Source organism: Xyrauchen texanus, chromosome 37 (assembly GCF_025860055.1).
Source record: "Xyrauchen texanus isolate HMW12.3.18 chromosome 37, RBS_HiC_50CHRs, whole genome shotgun sequence".
NCBI lineage: Eukaryota > Metazoa > Chordata > Actinopteri > Cypriniformes > Catostomidae > Xyrauchen > Xyrauchen texanus.
The window spans coordinates 31,908,529-31,930,549 of record NC_068312.1 but is presented as its reverse complement, the minus strand read 5'-3'; the positions used below and the strand labels follow the sequence as shown (position 1 = coordinate 31,930,549).

General features: G+C 38.5%; 1 protein-coding gene across 1 annotated transcript in view; it reads left to right on the top strand.

Moving 5' to 3' along the window:
* LOC127631064 (integrin beta-4-like) overlaps positions 1 to 22,021 on the top strand; it is a 33,222-nt gene that overhangs the window by 8,745 nt on the left and 2,456 nt on the right. Inside the window, exons 9-39 of the mRNA XM_052109027.1 lie at positions 77 to 166; positions 377 to 499; positions 1,815 to 1,982; positions 2,180 to 2,256; positions 2,359 to 2,561; positions 4,215 to 4,318; positions 5,512 to 5,607; positions 5,717 to 5,846; positions 5,950 to 6,075; positions 7,315 to 7,421; positions 7,811 to 7,847; positions 7,966 to 8,160; positions 9,239 to 9,342; positions 9,444 to 9,502; positions 9,624 to 9,647; positions 10,502 to 10,650; positions 10,842 to 11,021; positions 11,298 to 11,446; positions 11,835 to 12,042; positions 12,151 to 12,471; positions 13,038 to 13,198; positions 13,409 to 13,589; positions 14,027 to 14,164; positions 14,423 to 14,605; positions 15,292 to 15,426; positions 18,427 to 18,588; positions 18,867 to 19,031; positions 19,273 to 19,386; positions 19,745 to 19,894; positions 20,016 to 20,204; positions 21,763 to 21,918. Coding sequence (XP_051964987.1) covers positions 77 to 166; positions 377 to 499; positions 1,815 to 1,982; positions 2,180 to 2,256; positions 2,359 to 2,561; positions 4,215 to 4,318; positions 5,512 to 5,607; positions 5,717 to 5,846; positions 5,950 to 6,075; positions 7,315 to 7,421; positions 7,811 to 7,847; positions 7,966 to 8,160; positions 9,239 to 9,342; positions 9,444 to 9,502; positions 9,624 to 9,647; positions 10,502 to 10,650; positions 10,842 to 11,021; positions 11,298 to 11,446; positions 11,835 to 12,042; positions 12,151 to 12,471; positions 13,038 to 13,198; positions 13,409 to 13,589; positions 14,027 to 14,164; positions 14,423 to 14,605; positions 15,292 to 15,426; positions 18,427 to 18,588; positions 18,867 to 19,031; positions 19,273 to 19,386; positions 19,745 to 19,894; positions 20,016 to 20,204; positions 21,763 to 21,918 — 4,384 coding nt within the window. The remainder of the gene's footprint in view (positions 1 to 76; positions 167 to 376; positions 500 to 1,814; positions 1,983 to 2,179; positions 2,257 to 2,358; positions 2,562 to 4,214; positions 4,319 to 5,511; positions 5,608 to 5,716; positions 5,847 to 5,949; positions 6,076 to 7,314; positions 7,422 to 7,810; positions 7,848 to 7,965; positions 8,161 to 9,238; positions 9,343 to 9,443; positions 9,503 to 9,623; positions 9,648 to 10,501; positions 10,651 to 10,841; positions 11,022 to 11,297; positions 11,447 to 11,834; positions 12,043 to 12,150; positions 12,472 to 13,037; positions 13,199 to 13,408; positions 13,590 to 14,026; positions 14,165 to 14,422; positions 14,606 to 15,291; positions 15,427 to 18,426; positions 18,589 to 18,866; positions 19,032 to 19,272; positions 19,387 to 19,744; positions 19,895 to 20,015; positions 20,205 to 21,762; positions 21,919 to 22,021) is intronic.

Genomic DNA, 22,021 nt, shown 5'->3' with positions numbered 1-22,021 from the left:
TATGAAAACAGATTATATTGAAATGTGATACTGAATTTTGATACGTTTTTGATTTAAACTTTGTGTGCTCATGTAGAAACTGCATGAATACTTCCCCATTGCTGAGCTGGGACGGTTACAAGAAGATTCCTCCAACATCCTGAACATTTTAGAAAAAGCTTTTGAGGTAAAACATAATAGGGCGAAGTCACGAAACAGTTATGCCACTGTATTTGCATGTGCAAATACAGTGCAAATAGTGCTTATCAGTGGACACAATTAATTTGGAGTGAATTCCCCCAGTGCTTCTAATAGAATTGGAAACTGTAAATTCTCTGTGATTCAGATTTAAATGTTCATCAACTTATTAATAAGTTCATCTCTCTTTTTCGAACAGAATATTCGTTCGAAGATCAGTATTCGTGTAGAGGACAAACCTAAAGCGGTTGAAGCTCAAATTCTCTCTCAATCCGGTGGTTCCTCTGAATATGGAAATTTCAGAATCACACCAGGACAAATTGTGAGTGTTTTTGTCTTAGTTTTACATTTGCATACACTACTATAAAAAGCATTTACAAGTGAAATCAATAAAAAAAATCTGATGGCCAAGGGAAAATTCAAAAATATTTAGCAATATCTTTTTAGATGAATTGTTTTTAAATTAAATAATTAATTCTTACACACAACTGACAGAAAATGATATGTGCACTTGTTGTCACATTCCTGTGCAATTTTTATAACTGTTGGTCTATGCTTCAGACATGACTTTGGCTGCGGCACCATGAGCATTGCATTTTTTAAGACATTGTGCTAAGTAACTGTATTTTTTAAAAACGCTTAAAGGGATTTTTCACCCAAAAATGTTATCACACTCATCATTTACTCACCCTCATGCCTTCCCGGATGTGTATGACTTCCTGTCTTCTGCTGAACTCAAATAAAAAAAATTGGAAAAATATTTCATCTCTGTAGATGAATGTAAGTGAATGGGTGCCAGAATTTTGAAGCTCCAAAAAGCACATATAGCCATCATAAAAGTAATCCATAAGACTCCAGTGGTTTAATTCATGTCTTATGAAGTGAAATGATAGGTGTGGATGAGAAACAACTAGATTTTTAAGTCCTTTTTTACTATCACTCTTCACTTTTACTTTTACATTCTTCTTTTGTTTTTGGTGATTCACATTCTTTGTGCATATCGGCTGCTACTGGGCAATGAGGAGAATTTATGTTATGGACTTAAATATTGATTTGTACTCACCCACACCAATCATATTGCTTCAGAAAACATGGATTTAATTCCTGGAGTCATATAGATTACTTTTATGCTGACTTTATGTGCTTTTTTTGGAGCTAAAAGTTTTTGGCACCCATTCACTTGCATTGTATGAATATACAGAGCTGAGATATACTTCTAAAAATCTTTATTTGTGTTCTGCAGAAGAAAGAAAGTCATACACATCTGGGATGGTATGAGGGTGAGTTAACGATGAGAGAATTTTAGTTTTTGTGTGAATTGTCCCTTTAAAGAGCCTTAAAAGCATTTGGTTGTCCTAAGCGATTCCCCATCACTCTTTTGTCCATCTGCTAACTTGGTTGTTGTCTGCTCACTACAGAGCAGCTCTACGTGTTTACAAATTGAATTGCGGCATAAATTCTGCACATTCTGTCTGCTGGCCCTAAGAACTGGCCATAATTCTTATTGCCAAGCCCTGTATATCTGAGAAAAAAAATTATATGAAGGATTAAGTAACATTCAAATGCACTTTTAAGACGATCTTAAATGTGAAGACTTTTCTTAAAGGCACTGATTATTGGTTTCTCCCTGTTTCTAGGGTAAGTTTACGGTGCGTCTGAAGGCCCTTACTCAGGTGGGAGAGGACCATGTGTGTAAGAGTGGGAATGCTGACCGAGCAGGAATGCTGAGAGTCAAACCCACCACCTTTAGCTCCGCCCTGAGAATCAATGCTGAAGTACTGTGTCAGAAATGTGATTGTGAAAAGGTGAGGTTTGCCAACTGTTCAGTTCACCCCAATAAATAGTCTATGTGACTTATTCTGAAGCCACACAATAGCTTTGTGCGAGTACATTGAGTAAATGATGAGATCTTCTGGATTAACTGTTCCATTAAGTACCCTTTTCCTGTTTTACAATTTGTTTTATTTAAAATCTTAAACCTATATTTCTCCTTTAACATCAGACCCCAGCAAAAAACGCAGTGCGCTGTAATGGCCATGGAGATTTTGTCTGTGGGAAATGCCAGTGTTACGATGGATGGTATAATTATAATTTATATCCTTTCATGTATTTGACTTTGGTCGGCTCCAATTATATGACATTTAATAACTCTGACCCCTGTACATGCCCTGCTCTTCATAGGCTAGGTCCTTTCTGTAACTGTTCGGCGGGGGCCTCCACAGACTTGGCCATGTGTATTGGCCCTGACATGAAACTGCCATGCAATGGACAAGGGGACTGTATGTGTGGTACCTGTGTGTGCTATAACCCAAACCAGTTTGAGGGGCCCTTCTGCCAGTTTGACAAATCTCAGTGCCAGAGATTTGGTGGATTCCTCTGTAATGGTTAGTACATGTTTTTGATAGTTTAGAATCAGAATGAGCTTTATGGCTAAGTGTTCTCATGTACACAAGGACATTTTTTTGGGTGATAGGAGAAACAAGTGCACACAGAACATTACAGTGAGACAGAATATAAGAGTATAAATAGACATACAAATAATAGGACATGTAACAGAATGGCGTATGTGCATGTGCAAGTGGTAATATATGTGCAAGGTAGGGGAATGTACAGTTATTGAATTAAATATGTGAATTTACATATGTACATGAGATATGTATTTACATTATTGCACTATGGGGGAGTCCTGAGGCAGTTTAATTGTTCATGAGGAAAATGGCCTGAGGGTAAAAACTGTTCTTGTGCCTAGATGTCCTGGTGCTCAGTGCTCTGCAGCACTGGCCAGAGGGCAACAGTTCAAAGAGGGAGGGGGCAAAGTGTGTGGGGTCCAGGTTGATTCTACCTGCAGGTTTCCTCACTCTGGAGACGTGCAGGTCTTGTAATCCTCTCAGCAGTTCTGACTGTCTATTGTAGTTTACTTCAATACTGAACTTGGTGGCTGAACCAAACCAGACAGTTATAGATGTACACAGGACAGACTCCATGACGGCCAAGTAGAACTGTGTCAGCAGCTCCTGTTGCAGGTTGAACTTCCTTAGCTGGCAAAGGAAGTACAACCTCTGCTGAGCCTTCTTCACAATGGAGTTTATGTCTATGGAGTCTGTGGAGTTCACTGTATGTTCTAATTGCATTTAATTTCAGCTTTTAGTGACCCTAATAAAGTCTAGCTGAAATAACAGCATTTTCTCTGGGACCATAATAAAAGAAAATCATCCTGTTAAAAAAAATGCTTAAGGAATATATGGATTTGCTAATGGAATTTCCATCATATTTTGGAACCAACAGTCCTAAAGAATTCTGCATGGGAGAATCTACTGTTTAGTGGTTGCCTACTAAAGCTAAGCAGGGTTGAGCCTTGCCAGTACCTGGATGGGAAACCTCCTGGGGAAAACTAAGGTTGCTGCTGGAAGTGTTATTAGGGAGACATGCATGGGGTGCGGTCTGTGTGAGTCCTAATGCCCCAGTATGGTGACGGGGACACTGTACTGTAAAAACGCAAAGTCTTTTGGATGAGATGAGAATTTAAACCGAGGTCCTGACACTCTGTGGTCATTAAAAATTCCAGAACACTTTTCGTTAAGAGTTGTGGTATAACCCCGGTGTCCTGCCCAAATTCCCACCACTGGCCCTTATTTATCATGCCCTCTTAATAATTTCCATCCCTGAATTCTGGCGCACTATGGCTGCCGTCATATAATCCAGGTGGATGCTGCGCGCTGTTGGTGGTTGAGGAGATTCCCCCTATAATATGTAAAGCGCATTGAGTGCATAGAAAAGCACAATATAAATGTAAGAAATTATTATTGATGTGAATAAAATAAAATCCTACTGGATGAACTGAAATTCCTCTCTTTTTTCAGTTTAAATTTTTATTCCTTTGGGATACAATTTTTTCCATCTCCTTGTACTCGACATGATAGGAAATACAGTCTGTATTGTCTCATTTGATGATGTGTTGGTAAGCTAAGACAAACATCTTTTTGACATGTTGCCATAGTATTTTTAATTGTTATCTATCAACTGTGTTTGTGAGTTAGATCGTGGCAGTTGCAGTATGGGTAGATGTGTGTGTACACCTGGTTGGACTGGAGATGCCTGTGAGTGTCCCACAAGCAACCAAACATGCCTGGACAGCAGAGGGGTAAAGCCTGCAAATATACAAACCCTTTCATGAAAATATGCAAAGAATACAGAAGTGCATTACTGTTTAATACTAATTAAACACTTATTATGCTTATTGTATTTTGCACACTAAACACATGGGTATCAGCCAATATGGATGTTATTTTTATTGAATTTTTGGAACATTTGCGATGCTCTGATTGCACTGATTTTAGTGAAGATCAGGGCATATTATTCCAATTTCATTAGTATAGGCAGCACTCTTTTTTTATTTGAGTTTTAAAAAAACTTTTCCATTTTTTATAGTCTTTTTGATGCCTGCAGCATATAACATTTTAGTGAAAAAAAATCAAATGGGGGAACCTCCTCATGGTCACTATAATGTGTGGTTCTTGCTCTTGGTGGGGCATGTAAAGTTGTGCATGGATGCTGCAGAGAATAGCGTGAAGCCTCCACACATGCTACTTTTCTGTGGTAACACACTCAACAAGCCACGTGATAAAATGTGCAGATTGACGTCTCAGACATGGAGGTAACTGCAAATCATCCTCCGCCACCCAGATTGAGGCGAGTATGCCACCGACTATGCCACCACGAGGACTTAGAATTGGACATTCCAAAATAGGGAAAAAAGGGAAAATTAGGAAGCCTGGGTAGTTCAGTGAGTATTGATGCTGACTACCATCCCTGGAGTCATGAGTTCGAATCCAGGGTGTGCTGAGTGACTCCAGCCTGGTCTCCTAAGCAAACAAATTGGCCTGGTTGCTAGGGAGGTTAGAGTCACATGGGGTAACCTCCTTGTTGTCATGATTAGTGGGTCTCGCTCTCAGTGGGGCACATGGTAAGTTGTGTGTGGATCGCAGAGAGTAGCATGAGCCTCCACGCCACGTTATAAGATGCATGGATTGGCGGTCTCGGAAGCGGAGGCAACTGAGACTTGTCCTCCACCACCCGGATTGAGGTGAGTAACCGCACCACCACGAGAACCTACTAAGTAGTGGGAATTGGGCATTCTAAATTGGGAGGAATAAAATATTAAAAACAGGTATGACAGTATTTTGGCCATCATATCAGTATCCTTCAAAACTTCTATTTTGGTGCATCCCTAATTATTTCCTGTAAAATAGTATACACATATAAAAACAGTTGTCACAGATGTTCCATGTAAAACATCTGCTCTATTTATACAAAAATCATTCTTCCCTTTTACAGGGCATCTGCAACGGCCGTGGTGTGTGTAAATGTGGCCGCTGTGAGTGTCAGCACACTGGACTGCCACTGAGTCCCACTTGTGAAGCTAATTTCCAGGTACGACTATGATGTGTTCGTCCATCTGTATCTTTTCCTTCAATGTTCTTGTCGGTGAGGTCTGTTAGTTAACAAACATATGCGAAAACCTACATCCGTCACCCTGCAGGCTCAATTGGGCATGTGCGAGGACAAGAGGACCTGCGTTCAGTGCCAGGCCTGGAACACCGGTGAGAGAAAAGGAAGGAAGTGTGATGAGTGTCACTTTAAAGCCATCTTGGTGGACGAACTGGAAGACGGTAAGGCATCAAACCTTGACTCAAATATTGTTTATAATTGAAGGATAGTAAATTAAATGCCATACTAGAAATTGTATTGAAATTGATATATTTGTGGCCACAGATGACAGCGTGATCGAGAAGTGTAGCTTCCGTGATGAAGATGATGACTGCACATACGAATATATGGTGAATTATTCCTTAAATGAAACTGCTAAAGAACATCGTGTCCTAGTAAAGAAAAAGAAAGGTGAGTTATTACAAAATATAAATTTGTAGTTAATAAAAATTGCCTGGATTATACAAGATATAATAGTTATTTGTTACAATAAATTTATATATTAAAAATTTAACTGTGATAGCACTGTGGGATAAGTCATCGAATTACTTTAAAAAGCAGAAATAATTTGGATGGGCCTATAGGCAATTTTTAAATGGCCTTAAATGTGATATTATACAGAACTCAGCACTGTAAAGCAGCACAGCAGTCTGGTTCCAGAAGTAAAAATCCCATTAAATGTTTCCAAAGACTAATTTGTTTTTCAACGATAACATTTCAAGACAAACCTACCTGTTGGTAGGTTGTTCATTGTATATGCTTCTGTTGAAAACATCTGTCTGCGTTATTTTAACTGCGTTGTTTAAATAGCATGTTTGATAGCGAATTCCTAGTAAACAACTACATTACCCGTGGTACAGCAGAGAATGATCCACCAATCAGAGAACCGTGGCCACAATATTTTCCTTGGAACAACCGCCCATTCCCATGATGCACTTTGAGTGACGTAATCGAGTCGGTCTCCCATTAAACTTTTTTTCTTCACTTATCTAATTGTACATTTTATATTTTGGGACCCACTTTATATTAGGTGGCCTTAACTTCTATGTGCTTAACCATTTGATACAGTGTACTTATTATGTACATACATGTTGTTGCATTGCAATTACATTTAAAGTACTTGCATTTAAATACATTTGTGTACCCCAAAACCTAAGGCTAACCCCTAATCCTAACCCTACCCTTACTCCTAAACCTACCCATACCTCAAACTTGTGTATGTATTTAATGTTAGTACATAGTAGTTAAGGCCACCTAATATAAAGTGTCACTATATTTTGCAATAAATGTAAAATATATAGTTTCTGTACTTATAATCAACAACCTAAAATCAATAGTTTGATATATTCCCATCGTTTTTTCTTCAGTCACATCTTTCGCAATGGTTCATGGTTTATACCTCTTTTATGGAGGATAAAAAAACAAAAAAGCCTATTCAAAAAATTCATGGGAAAAATTCTTCCGGAAGCCAGATGCTGAATAAGCGGGCACTGTTTCGCTCTATTAGTTGTGCGTAAGTGCGTCCCACTGTAGTTATGTGACAGGCTTTTACCAACTCTGACTGTCTGCCTCTTGATCAAGAGTGTGTAGATTCTATTTAAGTTCTATATGTCAGTGTCAAACTAACAGATTGTTTTCTGTGTGTGTTAGACTGTCCACCTGCAGGATTCCTGTGGTTGATTCCTCTCATTATCTTTCTGATGCTGCTGCTCGGTTTGCTTTTACTCTGCTGCTGGAAATACTGTGGCTGCTGCCAGGTAGCCACATACACACACACACACAACTTTCTTTTTATATCTAAAGAAAGCTTCATTTCTATATTATTTATTACAAGAAAGCACATTCCCAAAGGAAAATACAGATCGCCATATCTGTTACCAACTTCGAGTTCCAGCAAAAATAGTGTGTGAAGCAGCAAAACTACAGACCATCGGAACATATTCAATGTTTAATGTACAGTTATGTACAAAACAGGATTTGGGCCAATAAGATTTCACTGGGGGTGTGGCTGCCCAGCATCATGTGACATAAATAGAAACTAACAATATGTCATGCCACTCATTGCTTGTTGTGGTCATTCAGGTAAAAAATATTTTACCTAAACTTTTTAGATTTATATATATACTTGTCTACTGTCTGTCCCTAGAATGCCTGTCTTGCTCTTCTTCCATGTTGTGGCAGAGGTAATCATCTTTCTCTTTGTCATGTAGAGATCTAGATCTGTCTTACTGTATTAAGCTAAACTAAGTAAAAAATCAAAGGAGTAACATTGTATTTCACATGTTTCTGTTTGATTGTCAGGTCGCACAGTGGGATTCAAAGAAGACCACTACATGCTACGTCAGACTTTGTTGACCTCTGATCATCTGGACACCCCAATGGTGCGCACCGGCCCATCTAAGAGCACCGACATTGTACGCTGGAAAGTGACAGACAATGTTCATCGAGGACCAAACCACCCGCAGAACCAAATCCAACCCAACCCAAAAGAGAACAGTGAGTATGAACAGAGCTTCACCTAGTTATCAAGTTCAGTGGTTCTGAACTAATTGGTCGCAACAAAATGTTCGAATAGGGTCACAAACGGCAGAAAAAGCAATGCAGTTACAAATGCAAAATAAATACTGTTGGCTTATCAACTTTTAAAAGGGGATGACAACAATTCCTATTGTTCTATTCTTGCTGTGCGTGCTCTCAAACTCTACAGCATTTTAAAGCAAATTCACTCTGAAGTCACTCTGAAGCAGCCAAATTAGGCAAATGCCAGTATGGAAAGGTAGTGTGACACCCTCACTTTCGAAAACTATGAATTTGAGGTGCGAGAAAAAAATGTATACTGTAGTTTAAACTCACCCAAGCTGTGAATGAAGCATGTGAAAATAACTATATTAATTGGCAGAAGAATTGTTTCTTCTGATTATTTTTTCTAAAATATTTAAAGGTACTGTAAGTGATTTTAGATTTCTGGAATTTTCATGTGACTGAGCCGTTGTATTAGCCATCTTTACAAAACTCTGCCCTCCAAAGATAATTTTGAGATTTAAACCGAGCAGTAGAGCACCATTATTTGTTCCCATGGCTGTCAAAGACAGCAGTAGCACAATAGCACCTTCAACCGACAAATATTATACACCTGAAAATGGCATTAAGTGTCAGTGGTCAACGTCAACTACAACACTATGAGAACGTGCAAAATGATTGACAGGCAGAAAGCATCAGAGACTGTGGCCGCAGACACATTTTTTGGTAAGCGTCTAGAGCTATCACAGAGACCTGTGAGATATCTCAGGACACTTATTTCATTCATATCTTTCAGGGAGTAGGACATTTTTTGGTGTATTTTATCATTTTGTTGTTGTCACCATTTACTAAAAGATATAAGTCATTATTGCTTCAAGCCAGACAACATTAAATATGGGTTGGGAGTTTGGTACTGGAGGATCGCTACATAATATCAAATGTAAAATCTGGGTCCTGATACAAAATCAGCTGAGAACCACCGGTCTGAGCAGAACATGTATTTTTAGAATGCACAAATGTTCTCCATAATTGCCTCTCCTTATTTTTTCCACAGTCCAGTTTCCTGTCTCTCTTCGTTTGAACCGGCAATATTTTGACACTCTTTCCCGCCCTGAGGCTCAGGACACAGATGTGCTGAGACGGGAGGTGGAAGATAACGTGAGTGGGTGCTTATAGATATGTCATGTAACGAAGAATCAAATTTTAGCCCATGAACGATCATGCCTTACTGCTGATGTCTCTGTGTTCTTCATCAACAGCTCAATACTGTGTTCATGCAGATCCCAGGTGCACAGAGATTGCAGAAGACTCGGTTCAGGTGAGACCATGTACCTTGCGATGACTCATAAAAATGGGCGTAGCTGCGCCTTGTGGGTGAATGTTTCAGAAGTATTGGATTTAGTTGTGTTTCCTAATGTACTGTTTTTCTTTTTCCTCAGGACACAAAAGAATTCCGGAAAGAGGTACAATTGCTACTGTTGATTTTGCTGATGGAAGGCTGTATGGCGCTTTCACTTATTTTATAAATTTATTTAAAGCTTATGTATTAAATTAAAAAATCATGAATTTCATGAAAACCTGTCAAAAGCATGTCTAGGACATGTATTGCCACAAAACGTAAAGGTAAAAATAAGAAATGATATTTTGCATAGAAAGTTTTTTGTATCATCTGACGTTCAATACCACATAGTTTTTCATATTTTGATGCACTATTAAAATGATCTGATCACTGTTGTGTCCAAGCAGGATGATTAATGTCACTATTAAAACTTTACAATATGGTTCCATTTGTTAACAACCTTAGTAAACATGAATTAATATTGAACGGTACTTTTACTGTATATATTTTATATATTATACATATAACATATACTGATAAGTTTTTAAAATCAAAAGTTATATTTGTTTCATTAGTTAATGCACCACGATAATATGAACTAACATGAACTATTGTGTTTTTACTAACAGTAACAAATATTAACAAATGCTGTAAAAAAAATGTTCATGAATATTGTTCATGATACCTAATGCATTATCTAATGTTAATGAATGAAACCTTATTGTAAAGTGATACCACATCACTGTTTTACTGTAATGAGAGATTTTTTTTGCTCTGATGAAAATTTGGTAAGAAAATGCTTTGTAAAAAGTACTTAATTTTCTTAAAAGTAATGACTATAAAATAGTCCTACTAATGCACTTAATTTCTTATAATTTCTATATACTGTAATTGGTTATAATAATTTGTACATGGCAAATACAAGACAAATCTAAAAACTTGCAGAGCTACAAAAATAATTGTCTTTTGTACCGACAGACAGAACAACACAATTGTCGACACGTTTTTATCTGCACCTCGTGCCAGTTACCAAGATATTGTGAAACTGACAGATAAACAGGTTCAGGCTGGAAATTTCCATGACCTCAAAGTGGTTCCAGGCTACTACATCGTGGCTACTGACAGAGGTACAGGGTCGCTTCCTAACAACTGACATTATACAAGGAAACAATGGAAAAATTACACTGTTTTATCTATGTAGTTCCTTTTTATGTTACTTTACCCAGACTCAGAAAACTACTGCTGCAATACTTTTTCTTACTTTGTAATATTTCAGGTTTGTTTTGTAAATGTGTCCAAATCCTTATCTCTCCTGTAGAGGCAGCAGGTGCTGTGGAGTTTCAGGAGGGCGTGGAGTCTGTGGATGTCCGGGTTCCACTCTTCATCAAAGATGAGGATGATGAAAAGAAGGAGCTTCTTGTGCAAGCCATCGATGTTCCAGTTGGAATTGCGAAGATCAACAAAGATCATGTCAATATCACCGTGATTAAAGAGCACGGTGAGAGTTGTTTTGGTACATTTCAAGTTTTGCTAAAATAATAATGGGATAGAAAATTGAAACACATAGGGGTGTCTGTTATGTGATGTCTCGTTGCAGTGCAATGCGATGTATCCAACACTTTCACTGTATACAGCTTAATTGATAATAATGGCAGCGATCTAGTTTTGACACGTCTTGCCCCTCTCATGCAGTGAAGATACAGTGTTTAGGTGACTGTTCATCAAAACCTTTGAATCTTTGAGTTTGCTTTTATGTTTACTTGTTCTCTTACAGCCAGGAGCATCTTTACTTTCCTGCAGCCGTCATACACCTTCAGTCGTCAGGATGGTGTGGCGAACATCCCCATCAGTCGTGAGATCATTGAGGATGGACGCACACAGGTCACATTCTGCACCCGTGACCTCACTGCCAAAGACAAGAAGGTAAAATACTCTTAACTTAACCCTGGGATTTAATTTTATTTAGATTTGATTAATATAGTTGATTAGATGAGATGAGGATGTATACTATAATTTGGAGATGTAATATTTGGCAAATAATTGATATGGAGATTTTGCTCCATAATTTAAGTAAATTTGCCTGAGAGCATCTTCACACAGTACATGTTCTGTTGTTAGAAACAGCTAGACATAGCACATTTATTACGTTTTAAAACCAACATTGATCTGTAGCTGAAATATTTTTAACTTGGCACTCCATCTTAAAAACTTGGTGCTCATAGCGTAAAACACTGAAATACAGCAAGAAGGCCAAGATTGTGCTAAAACTTTTTTTTGCTAATTTTTGTATTCTCTTCACCTACATTTACAGGACTATATCTCAGTTGATGGTGATATGATTTATGGACCAGGGGAGACACAGAAGTCCATCCCAGTAAAACTTTTGGAGCTTGGGGAGGGAGACGGACTGCTGGAAGACAAACAAGTCAAACAGTTTGTGATGGATCTGAGTAATCCACGGCAAAGTGCAAAACTGGGTCGATACCCACGCACCACTATTACCATCGCTGATAAACCAGGTACTGGATCATGCAGCTACATTCAACAACCATAAAATAAGCAACTGAAGTTACACAGCCATGACAGATCACTGATTTAAATGTTAATTGTCTTATGTCTCTTCCCAGAACCCAGCATTGTGATGTTTAAAAAGAGTACTCAGACTTTCAACACCATGGACCCGGTCTACTCCATCCCTGTGGTACGCACTCGAAACCAGGAGGGTCATACTACTGTGTATTGGCGCACAAACAAAGCCTCTCGTTTTGACCTCTCTGCTCCTCTCAAATTTGGCCCCGGCGAGATGGAAAAGAACGTTGTGATTGAGCCTCATGCATATCCATCACCCATCAGACCTGAGACCTTCCAACTGGAGTTGTTTGACCCTAGCACCAATGCAATCATCGGAGAGAGGAAGACCACACTGATGAATGTTGTTGATGCCAGAGGTGAGAGTTTAGAACGGTGTCAGAAATGATCTTTTAACATTTGCATTAAATACAATAAAATAGAATATTAAGATGATTTTGAATACTCATTGTAATACATTAATTATTACTCGTATTACACATAGGTAACAAATACTGCCATTATATGCACACTTTATAGGCAGAGGTTATCTGGTTCCCCCAGCTGAGCCTGGTTTCTCCCAATGTTTTTATTTTTTGTCCATTAACACACATCTTAATGAAGTTTTGGGTTCCTTACCTTTAGTTTGATCTCTGGCAGCCTACAGACAAGTATATAAAATGTTACATATTTAAAAGAAAATAAAAAAATTATTCACCACAGGGGCATTGTTTTTTTTTTTTTGCCCTTGCATTTATGTCATTTTTGGTGACATTTTGCCCCAAACCCTGGTTAATTTCTCTTCTTTTCATATTAAACCATATGTAACTAACAGCAAGACTTAAAATGTTAATTGTTTCTTAATTTTGATCATGTTTTACTGTTGGTAATCTGCAGGTAATCTGTAGATGCTAGGTGTGACTGAATCTGCATTTTGTCATTTCAGGGGATAAAAGTCAGGATTTCCAGAAAATGGAATATGTTAGTCAGACAGCCTCATCTCCTGGAGGACGCCTCTACTCCCCAAACAATGTCAAAGCTGTAGCCTCTGGCCCTAGAAACATACATGTAAACTGGGCCCCCTGTGGATATGTCAATGGTTACAAGGTATATCACGAACATGTGACGCATTACTAGTTGTAAGAGAACATTTACCAAGCTATGATTCTACCTGTTAAATTGTAGTAGTTGCTATATCAGATTTGTACGATTATTATTTCAATAAATCTAAGCAAGACTGTTGAAGACTAACTTGTCTTCTTTCTAAAAGTCTTTCAGTACATTACCAGTCTAAGCTGTATGCTCCTCTGTTTTCAGTTGAAGTACTGGATTTATGGAGACCCTGAGGCTGATGCTCAGGTCATGGATGTGAAGACTACTCATGCTGAGCTGACAAATCTTTACCCTTACTGCGATTATGAGATGCGTGTGTGTGGCTACAATGTTCTTGGAGAGGGCAATTACAGTGATATAATCCAGTGTCAGACTCTTGAGGATGGTATGTTTTGGAACTGGGTTAGACTGAAACCATGTCCCAACCAGGCAACACATTTTCATTGACAAGCAATTCAGAAGATATTTGATGTTTAGTATACAGTTATGTGGAGCAGGATTTTTTACCAATGTGTTATTAGGAATTAGAAATCAAGTGACAAGAAATTTGCTAAATGTCGGGAAAACGTGTTATGGTTAGGTGCGCTTCACGACATCTAAAGCAGAAAGATTTAAATTGTTTTTCTAATGTTTTAGAATTGTTTTTATTTGAGGGTTCTATTACACCACACCACCACCATCAGAAGTTTCACATTTTTATAGTTTATATATTTTATTTGTTATATTTTATACTGTCTTTTCTAATGTCTCTCCACAAACATTAATGCTGTTTAAAGTTTCTTTTTGACAAACAAGGCCATCTGTATTATTTTACCCCTCCAGTACCTGGTGAACCTGGTCGTTTGGCTTTCAATGTCATTAGCCCCACTGTCACTCAGGTTAGCTGGGCAGAACCAGCAGAGACAAATGGTATCATCACTGCATATGAGGTCATCTACACACCAATCGATGAAGACAGCAGTAAGAATCCTTGAATACCCTTTTACCTATTTGCACAGTGCAGTTTAGTTTTACACAAGTTTACAGCTGTGAAATGGAGGATATCGTTTTAATCCCATTAGTTGCTGTTGTTTTTATGCTATGTTTGGGCCAGAATGTTTTTATGGGAACTTAAAATTACTTTATGGCATCTGTATGTCAGGTCTTACTTTATATAATTATATGCAATATAGTGCTTCTCTGATTATAAATGCCCATATTTTTTTTCCCCCCGTTCAGAGCCTATCGGAGCTTCTAAGAAGGTGATGATTGACAACCCCAAAAAGCGCATGCTGCTTATTGAGAACCTTCAACCATCTCAGACATACTGTTATAAAGTGCGTGCTCGCAATAAGGTGGGCTGGGGCCCATTCAGAGACGCTACCATCAACCTGGCATCACAACCTACCAGACCCATGTCAAGTAAGTGTCTTACGAAAAAAACTAAAATGCACAGTGCTTTTAGTAAATTATATTCCTAGCTTTCTTTCTAGAGCCTGTGGTGCAGACCCTAGTACATTCAAGATTGAGTTTAATTTGCTGGGTTTGTGTCAAAGATGTTTTACAAACTTGGGTGTACACCAAGAAACCACACCATGGAGACTGGCTGTGTGAGCCCTTATTGTTTGATGACTTCGAAAAGAGGCTGTTTAAGCTAACTTGTACTTGTGTTACAAAAACCTAGGAGAAACAAATAGAAAAAACACAGGTGTTGAAGTTCTTTTAACTTGACATGGCATCATAAAAATGTGTGAGACACTGAAAATACAGTGAGATGTGGTGCAACAAATACATCCGTCATGTGCATGTTTACATTTTCTGTGTGAACGCCCCTTAATGATACTTTGGCAAGCAGATCACGTTCTTTACATGTCTTGCAATGCATTTATGGTGCCATTGAGTTTTTATAGTAAAAAAAAATCAAATATATGGCTAAAGAAGTGAAGTGGACAACCATTTTTTTTTAGTTGATTTGTCTTTTTCTGCCTTCATTTGTTCAGAGTAGTAAACCACTTTTGCAACGCATTTTGGTTTGAAGCTGAATAATACAATGATGGATATAAATCATAGTTTTGTAATTGTGTAATTGTTTTATATCCATTCTACAGTTCCCATCATTCCAGACATTCCCATTGTGGATGCAGAGGCTGGTGAGGACTATGACAGCTATCTGATGTACAGTAATGAAGTCATACGATCCCCAACAAGCAGCCAGAGGCCGAGTATGACAGATATGTCTGATGGTGAGTGTCTCACATGTAGTGTTGCAACGTTGCATCAACACCTTGAAATCAAAATAACGTGTTTGGTGCTAAATGGATATTTCACCCCAAAATTAAAATTCTGTCATCATTTGCTCAACCTTATGTTGTTCCAAACCCATATGGCTTTCTTTCTCCCATGAAACACAAAAGCAGATGTTGAATCATAGTCTCAGTCACCATTTGCTTTCATTTTATGGAAAAAAAGATGCAATGAAAGTGAATGGTGACTGAGGCTAGCATTCTGTCTAGCATCGCCTTTTGTTTTCCACAAAAGGAAGAATGTCATAGGGGTTTGGAAGAACATGAGGGTGAATGAATGAATGATGACAGAATAAAATTTTGGGGTGAACTATCTGTAATTTTACAACAAACATAGTTAGGATATGTGGACTAACCCATGTTGTATTGAACTGAAAAATGGTAAAAGGCTTTGATCATAGCTTGGCCGAAGCTTGTCTGTACTGCATGCCTGAGTATGCAGGTGGAATTGTTTCAAAAATGTGAAAGCTTTTTCATGAACATTTTTGACCTGTGGAAACCTGCTGGTCAGTAGCAGTTAGACACGGTCATGGTTTGTCTTCATCTACGGCAAGGATGATGTTTTTACATAATTCATATTCAATGCATATACAACTTGTAGTCCCCTGTACATTGAAGACATCATAAGGACTAGATTAAATTCTTGTGTGCAGACACAATGGAACAATGTCCTTTTTTCTTTCCTTTGGCTTTCTTGAACTGGGTGACTGGGCTCTTTATCAAGGTTGATGTTACTGATTGTGCAACGTTCATTTCAATGCAAAGAAATTACTTGTTGATGTAGTTAATGTTGCAGCTGTATTGATCAGGCTCCTTCCACTATTTTGGTGGAGACTGGAGTGACAAGAATGATTTCTTTATTTTTTTTATTTAGTATTGCTTGTTCAATTAGACATGACTAGCATCATGGATCAGCTTCCCTCCTTTTCTTTCCTGCTGCCTAACCTTTGTATTTAAAGGTTTAGTTCCCGCCCAAAATGAAAATTCTGTCATAATTTACTCTCCCTAATTTCATTCCAAACCTGTATGAATTTTTTTGTTGAACAGAAAAGGAGAAGTTTAGCAGAATGTTCTCGCTGCGCTTGTCCATACAATAAAAGTGAATGTGACTAGCACAGTCAAGTTCCAATAATGACAAAACGCATCAAGAAAGTACACCTAGTTTGTCAAGACAAACTTTGATGAATGTTATTGTTTTATAGATTGGATGGATGGATAGATAGATAGAAAAAGAGCAACTTAAAGCAGATTAAATGTGCCCATTGTATAAAGGTGCCTGATATTGTTCCTGGCAGGCAGCAGATACCCTTACCCTTAAATGCCTGTTGTGGGTTTGTTTACATTAAAAATTTTGACTTTGGAATTTTTGGAATTTGAATAGTCTTGGCCCATTTGAACATTCCATCAATGTAAGTCTTCGGGATTTTTCCGAGATTTTATCATCCACTGTGCGAAAACCGTAATTCCGATCAGTTAGAAAAGAGAAAGCACAAAGAGTCAGAATAGTCTAAAGGCCTGTGGCAAGTTTGGTTTATGTCGCTTGAAAGCTCTAGGAGTTGTTACAGTTTTTCTAGGGATTTTGTAAAATCATTAAAGCGTGTCTGTAGAATAACAGTATGATGGCTTTGTCAAGCCAACATAATAAATGTAGTCCATGCAGCTTGTGCGCTATACAGTATACTGTATGTGCAAGTCTTCTAAAGCTATATGATAGCTTTGTGTGAGGAAAAGACGGAAATTTTATTCTCATTTGTTAAATCTCACTTGAGTTCACAGTATTCAAATATCAAATGCCCAGATGTGTTACACCAGGTTTGCCTTGTTTGGAAATGCGATTGAAACAATTTTTCTCAAACATGCCTTGTATAGCTTCAGAAGAAATAAAATATAGTGCTTTACTAATATGGATTACTTTAATGGTACTTTTATGATGATTTTTATTTTGACATTGTTATGCTCAGCACCACCAGTCTTCATTTTCCTGTCTTGAAAAGGGTAGCGTAAGCATTCTTCAAAACATCTCCTTTTTTGTTCCATGTTTAAAAAAAGAGTTATAATGTTTTTGAATGGTATGAGGGTGAGTAAATCATGACAGAATAAAAATGTTTGGGTGAAATAACCCTTTAAAACAAATCCAGCCAATATTTCCTCAGTACCTTGCATGCTTCCCCAAATAAATACGGAAGTCTCAAGCTGGAAGCATGTCCAGCTGATTGGTTCTGATCTGGATCTCCATCAAGTGCCCTGGAAGCTGCCTGCTGACAATATCCCCTACCACCTGAGCCAAGCCATAGATGCCAGCGATGATTCGATGATTCCACAAGGTGAAGACCCTGGCAGACAGCTTGCCAACTATACCCAACGTCAACCCAATGCTGTGATATCAAAGTTGCTTGACTGGATTGTCTCAGAGTGCTAATTAATGCCAATTTCCCCTGCTTAATATTGGGTCTAAGTATAAAACTATTTAGGCAAGTGATGGAGTTATGAAGTCTTGTATATGACGTATATGCTGCCACCTCTGTTAAAAAGACCATTGCTGGTCTCCAGCATGTTTTGGATGCTGGTCCATAGCATGGGATGCTGCTGTGCTGAGTGTTCCTGCTAGGCAGCATCAGAAACACCATGCTTTTGTTACCCACCATTTTTGTTGGTGGACAACATGGCGATGCTGGTCAAGCACCAAACCAGCATGAACCAGCTTAGATCAGCATGGAAATTCATGGTCTTTTCAGCAGGAAACACCATTGTTATTCATGCTACCATAAAAAAAAAAACATTGTTGCTTCTTCTGGAATGAGTGGATTTCTTTGGGGTTCAACAGTTTGTGTCTGCTGAGGTGTTGACCTCTGGACCACAGCTGAGCTGGAGTGCTAACTGTGTTGTTATGCTAATTCTCTAGCGCTTATGTCATTATTCTATTTTGTCTTGTTCTTACAGATCAGCTTCTTAATGCAAAATGGGAACAGAATTTCTTGTTCCCAGGATCAAGCAGTTCCCTCTCCCGCAACTTCAGTTCTTCCTCAACCATGTACAGCCATTCCACACCCCGTCATGCAGTGTCCAATCACAGCAGCACCACAACATACATTTCTGGGAAAGGTAGTCAGATCATTAGATGCTCAAAGGCATAGTTCACCCAAAAATAAAAATTGTTCTATGTTGTATTTATTTCTCATTTTGACCTTCCTTATTGTCGACATTCATTTTTTGTAGAATAACAGTATAATATATATATATATATATATATATATATATATATATATATATATATATATATATATATATATATATATATATATAAATTCATATGCAACAAAAGACATAATTGGAGAATTAATAGGCTCATTTATCAATCATTGTTATTTTATCTCTATCAGGGGACTCAACATCCCAAAGATACAATATCAATATGGACGGTGGACTACTCAAAGAGGAAGTGACCCTGAGAAAACGTTCAGACAACAGGCACTATACTGACAGTGATGATGTGAGGGATTCTATCGTGATGGGAAACTTGTCTGGCGAATATTTGGACAATCTAGGTAAAGTGAGCTTGATGAATTTATGTGAGCATAATGGCATTCGAAATGGTTTGATAAAATGGCTTGCCAGGTGCAGCTTTGTGCAAGAATCGTCGGCTGACTCTCACTTCAAACTTGCTCTTGGTTTTCTCCTTTTTCTTTACATTTTTCTTTATCTGCTGTATTCTGGTCTTTTCCCATGTGATGGCTGCCAATCCTTTTCCGCCGCACCCCACCCTGCTGTGGCTTGGCTGTCCCTCAGGCGTCTCTAGCTTCAGCCAGAATACAACTTCCAGCTACAGCATGAGCTCCAGAGCTCGCACTCAGTCTGAAGACATCAGCGATGCACTGCTCAACCTGGATAGGGTTCTTCAGGGTGAGTGAACCTGGAATCAACCAATGTAGTCATGTAGTCTGACATGTAGTCTGCACACCACAGTTCATTTGAGATCTAGAATAGGTCCCACCATCTCTTGAAATGGGTTATCACTGTTGAAATTTGCACCACTACTATCACTGAATGGAAGTGCAAAAATTATGATTGTTTTTGAACAGATTTACCAAAAACTTTTCTTGCCTTCCATTAGTTAAACAGATGCCTGTCCTGATTTAGACACCTCAGCCAAATCTGGTGTTTTCCTGGTCCCTAACCAATAAAAAAATAAATGGCTCAGAAATTAAATAAGTCTGTTCTGTGGTTTGACATTTACCAGCTGTTCTGCTTGTGTCCTCAGAGACTCGCTTCAGCCCGGGTGTTCCTGAGACTCCCAGCAGACTTGTGTTCTCTGCCTTGGGACCCACGGCTCTAAAAGTGAGCTGGCAGGAGCCCCAATGTGAGACGGATGTACTGGGGTACTGCGTCCTTTACCAGCTAATCAATGGAGGCGAGTACAAACACTATATTTATAAGCAGTCCTTCTCTTCTCATTCATACTGTCATTAATAATTAAACAGCATTTTGGGAGAACCAGGCATCATCAATCACTTTAAATGTTCCTCCTATAGGTGAGATAAAGCGTACTGAGGTGAACAATCCCACTCAAAACTCTGTGGTGGTGCAGGATCTTCTGCCAAACCATTCCTACATCTTCAAAGTGAAGGCCCAAAGTCGAGAGGGATGGGGCCCTGAGAGAGAGGGAGTAATTACCATTGAATCTGCGGTCGACCCCAAGAGTCCACTCAGCCCAATGCCAGGTGATGGACACCTTCATTCCTTTAATGTAATTTTTTTTCATTAACTACAGAGGGCAGAGAAGTAGTCTTCTCAACAAATCGAAACAATTGAGAAATCATGATCATGTATAGAGTGCAACACAAGGAAATGTGTAGAGTTCCACAAGGAAAATCCCATTCATTTTATTCACAGAGCAATTGAGTTTTAATGACAACATATCCACCTTATTCCTATGCCCCGTGATGCTTTGCGTGAAATGTGTGAGGTACTTCCACTAAGAAGTAAACACAGTTGTTGTTGCATCATACGTTCATTCATTTTTCCATTGTGATGTTGATCATTCATTCATACCTGTAGATGTGTGAGCACAGTCTCATGGATCTTAATAAAGACAATATACAGATAGCCTTTCCATCTTTAATAGAGGCCTCAGGATTTATGTAGAGCCACGAACTGCACATGTTATCCCTGAGATCTGCAAGGACATCGTAACGTGTTCTAGCTGAAACGACTTGAGGAAAACATATTACAATACTCACTAAGACTAAATGTTTTGACTCACATCTCAACATGTCTACTGCCATTTGTAACATTTGCTGTAACACAGTGCCATCTACTGGATTCTTAGTGGTGTGAATCTTCACTGGCCTCATGATTCGATTAGATTACGATTCAAAGGGTAACAATTCGATTATAAAACAATTCTCGATGAATCGCTGAAACGATTTTTTCCAACAGCTCTATTCTTTAAGAATAATAGGTATTGTAATTAATGCACATCCATCACAGTCTTCAGATCTATCTCGGGTGATCCGATCACATGTGGTCAGACGAGAAAAATAGGACACATATATGTGAGCTCTTTTTCCATTTTACAGATCGTACAGTTATTGAACAGTTATGAACAGTTTAAACTGTTGATTTAGCACAGTGGTTGATTGACAGATAAGGAGTGGCGCTGTGAAAGTGGTCACAGCGTTTCAAATGTTTTTTTTTTTGTATTTGTATTTTTTTTTGTGATTCAATCACAAAAGGGTTTGCACCCCATTTACACCTGTATATAGTGCTGATCACTTGTCATTGGTTCATCCGAATCACATCCTAATACCAGCTGTAAACGGGGTCTAATGACCACAGCCTACATTAGCGAGAACGAATTCCGGTGGAAGTTCATCCCAGATCCGTTTCCTCGTTTAGACCCCCGTTAGAATAAAGTGGAAACACTTTTCAGAACAGACCTACCATTAGACCAGCCATCATATTTAATAGCTGAATCCCCAATGAAGAACTAGACTACAAATGATCCTGAAGAGAGATCCTCCTTGAATCTACCAATCAGAGAAGTCACTGTTACCATGGAAATGAGAACTGCACCTCAATTGAGAATTCTCAATTACTTCTGAAATCTAGGCAGTAGAAAAATAAGGCTGTCACTGTTGTGTTCTATTACCATAATGTTGAGTATTTCATCATAAACGCTTTTTGTTTAAAAGCTTTATCACTAACACAAATCATCTTTTCCCCAAAATGTGTATGTATTATTTCGGCATTCTAAAACTTGTGAATGTTGTTTTACAGGGTCTCCGTTCACTCTCAGTACTCCCAGTGCTCCAGGACCTTTGATCTTCACAGCTTTAAGCCCAGACACCTTACAGCTGAGCTGGGACAAACCCCGTAAACCCAATGGGGACATCCTGGGCTACGTGGTGACCTGTGATCAGCTGCATGGAGGAGGTCAGACACCATGATCCTCTCTTTGTTTTATTTGGCATGAAAGAAAAGATTCTCTGGACTTCTAGTCTTCAGTTGCCACCTGGTTAAGATTCAATCTTTGGTC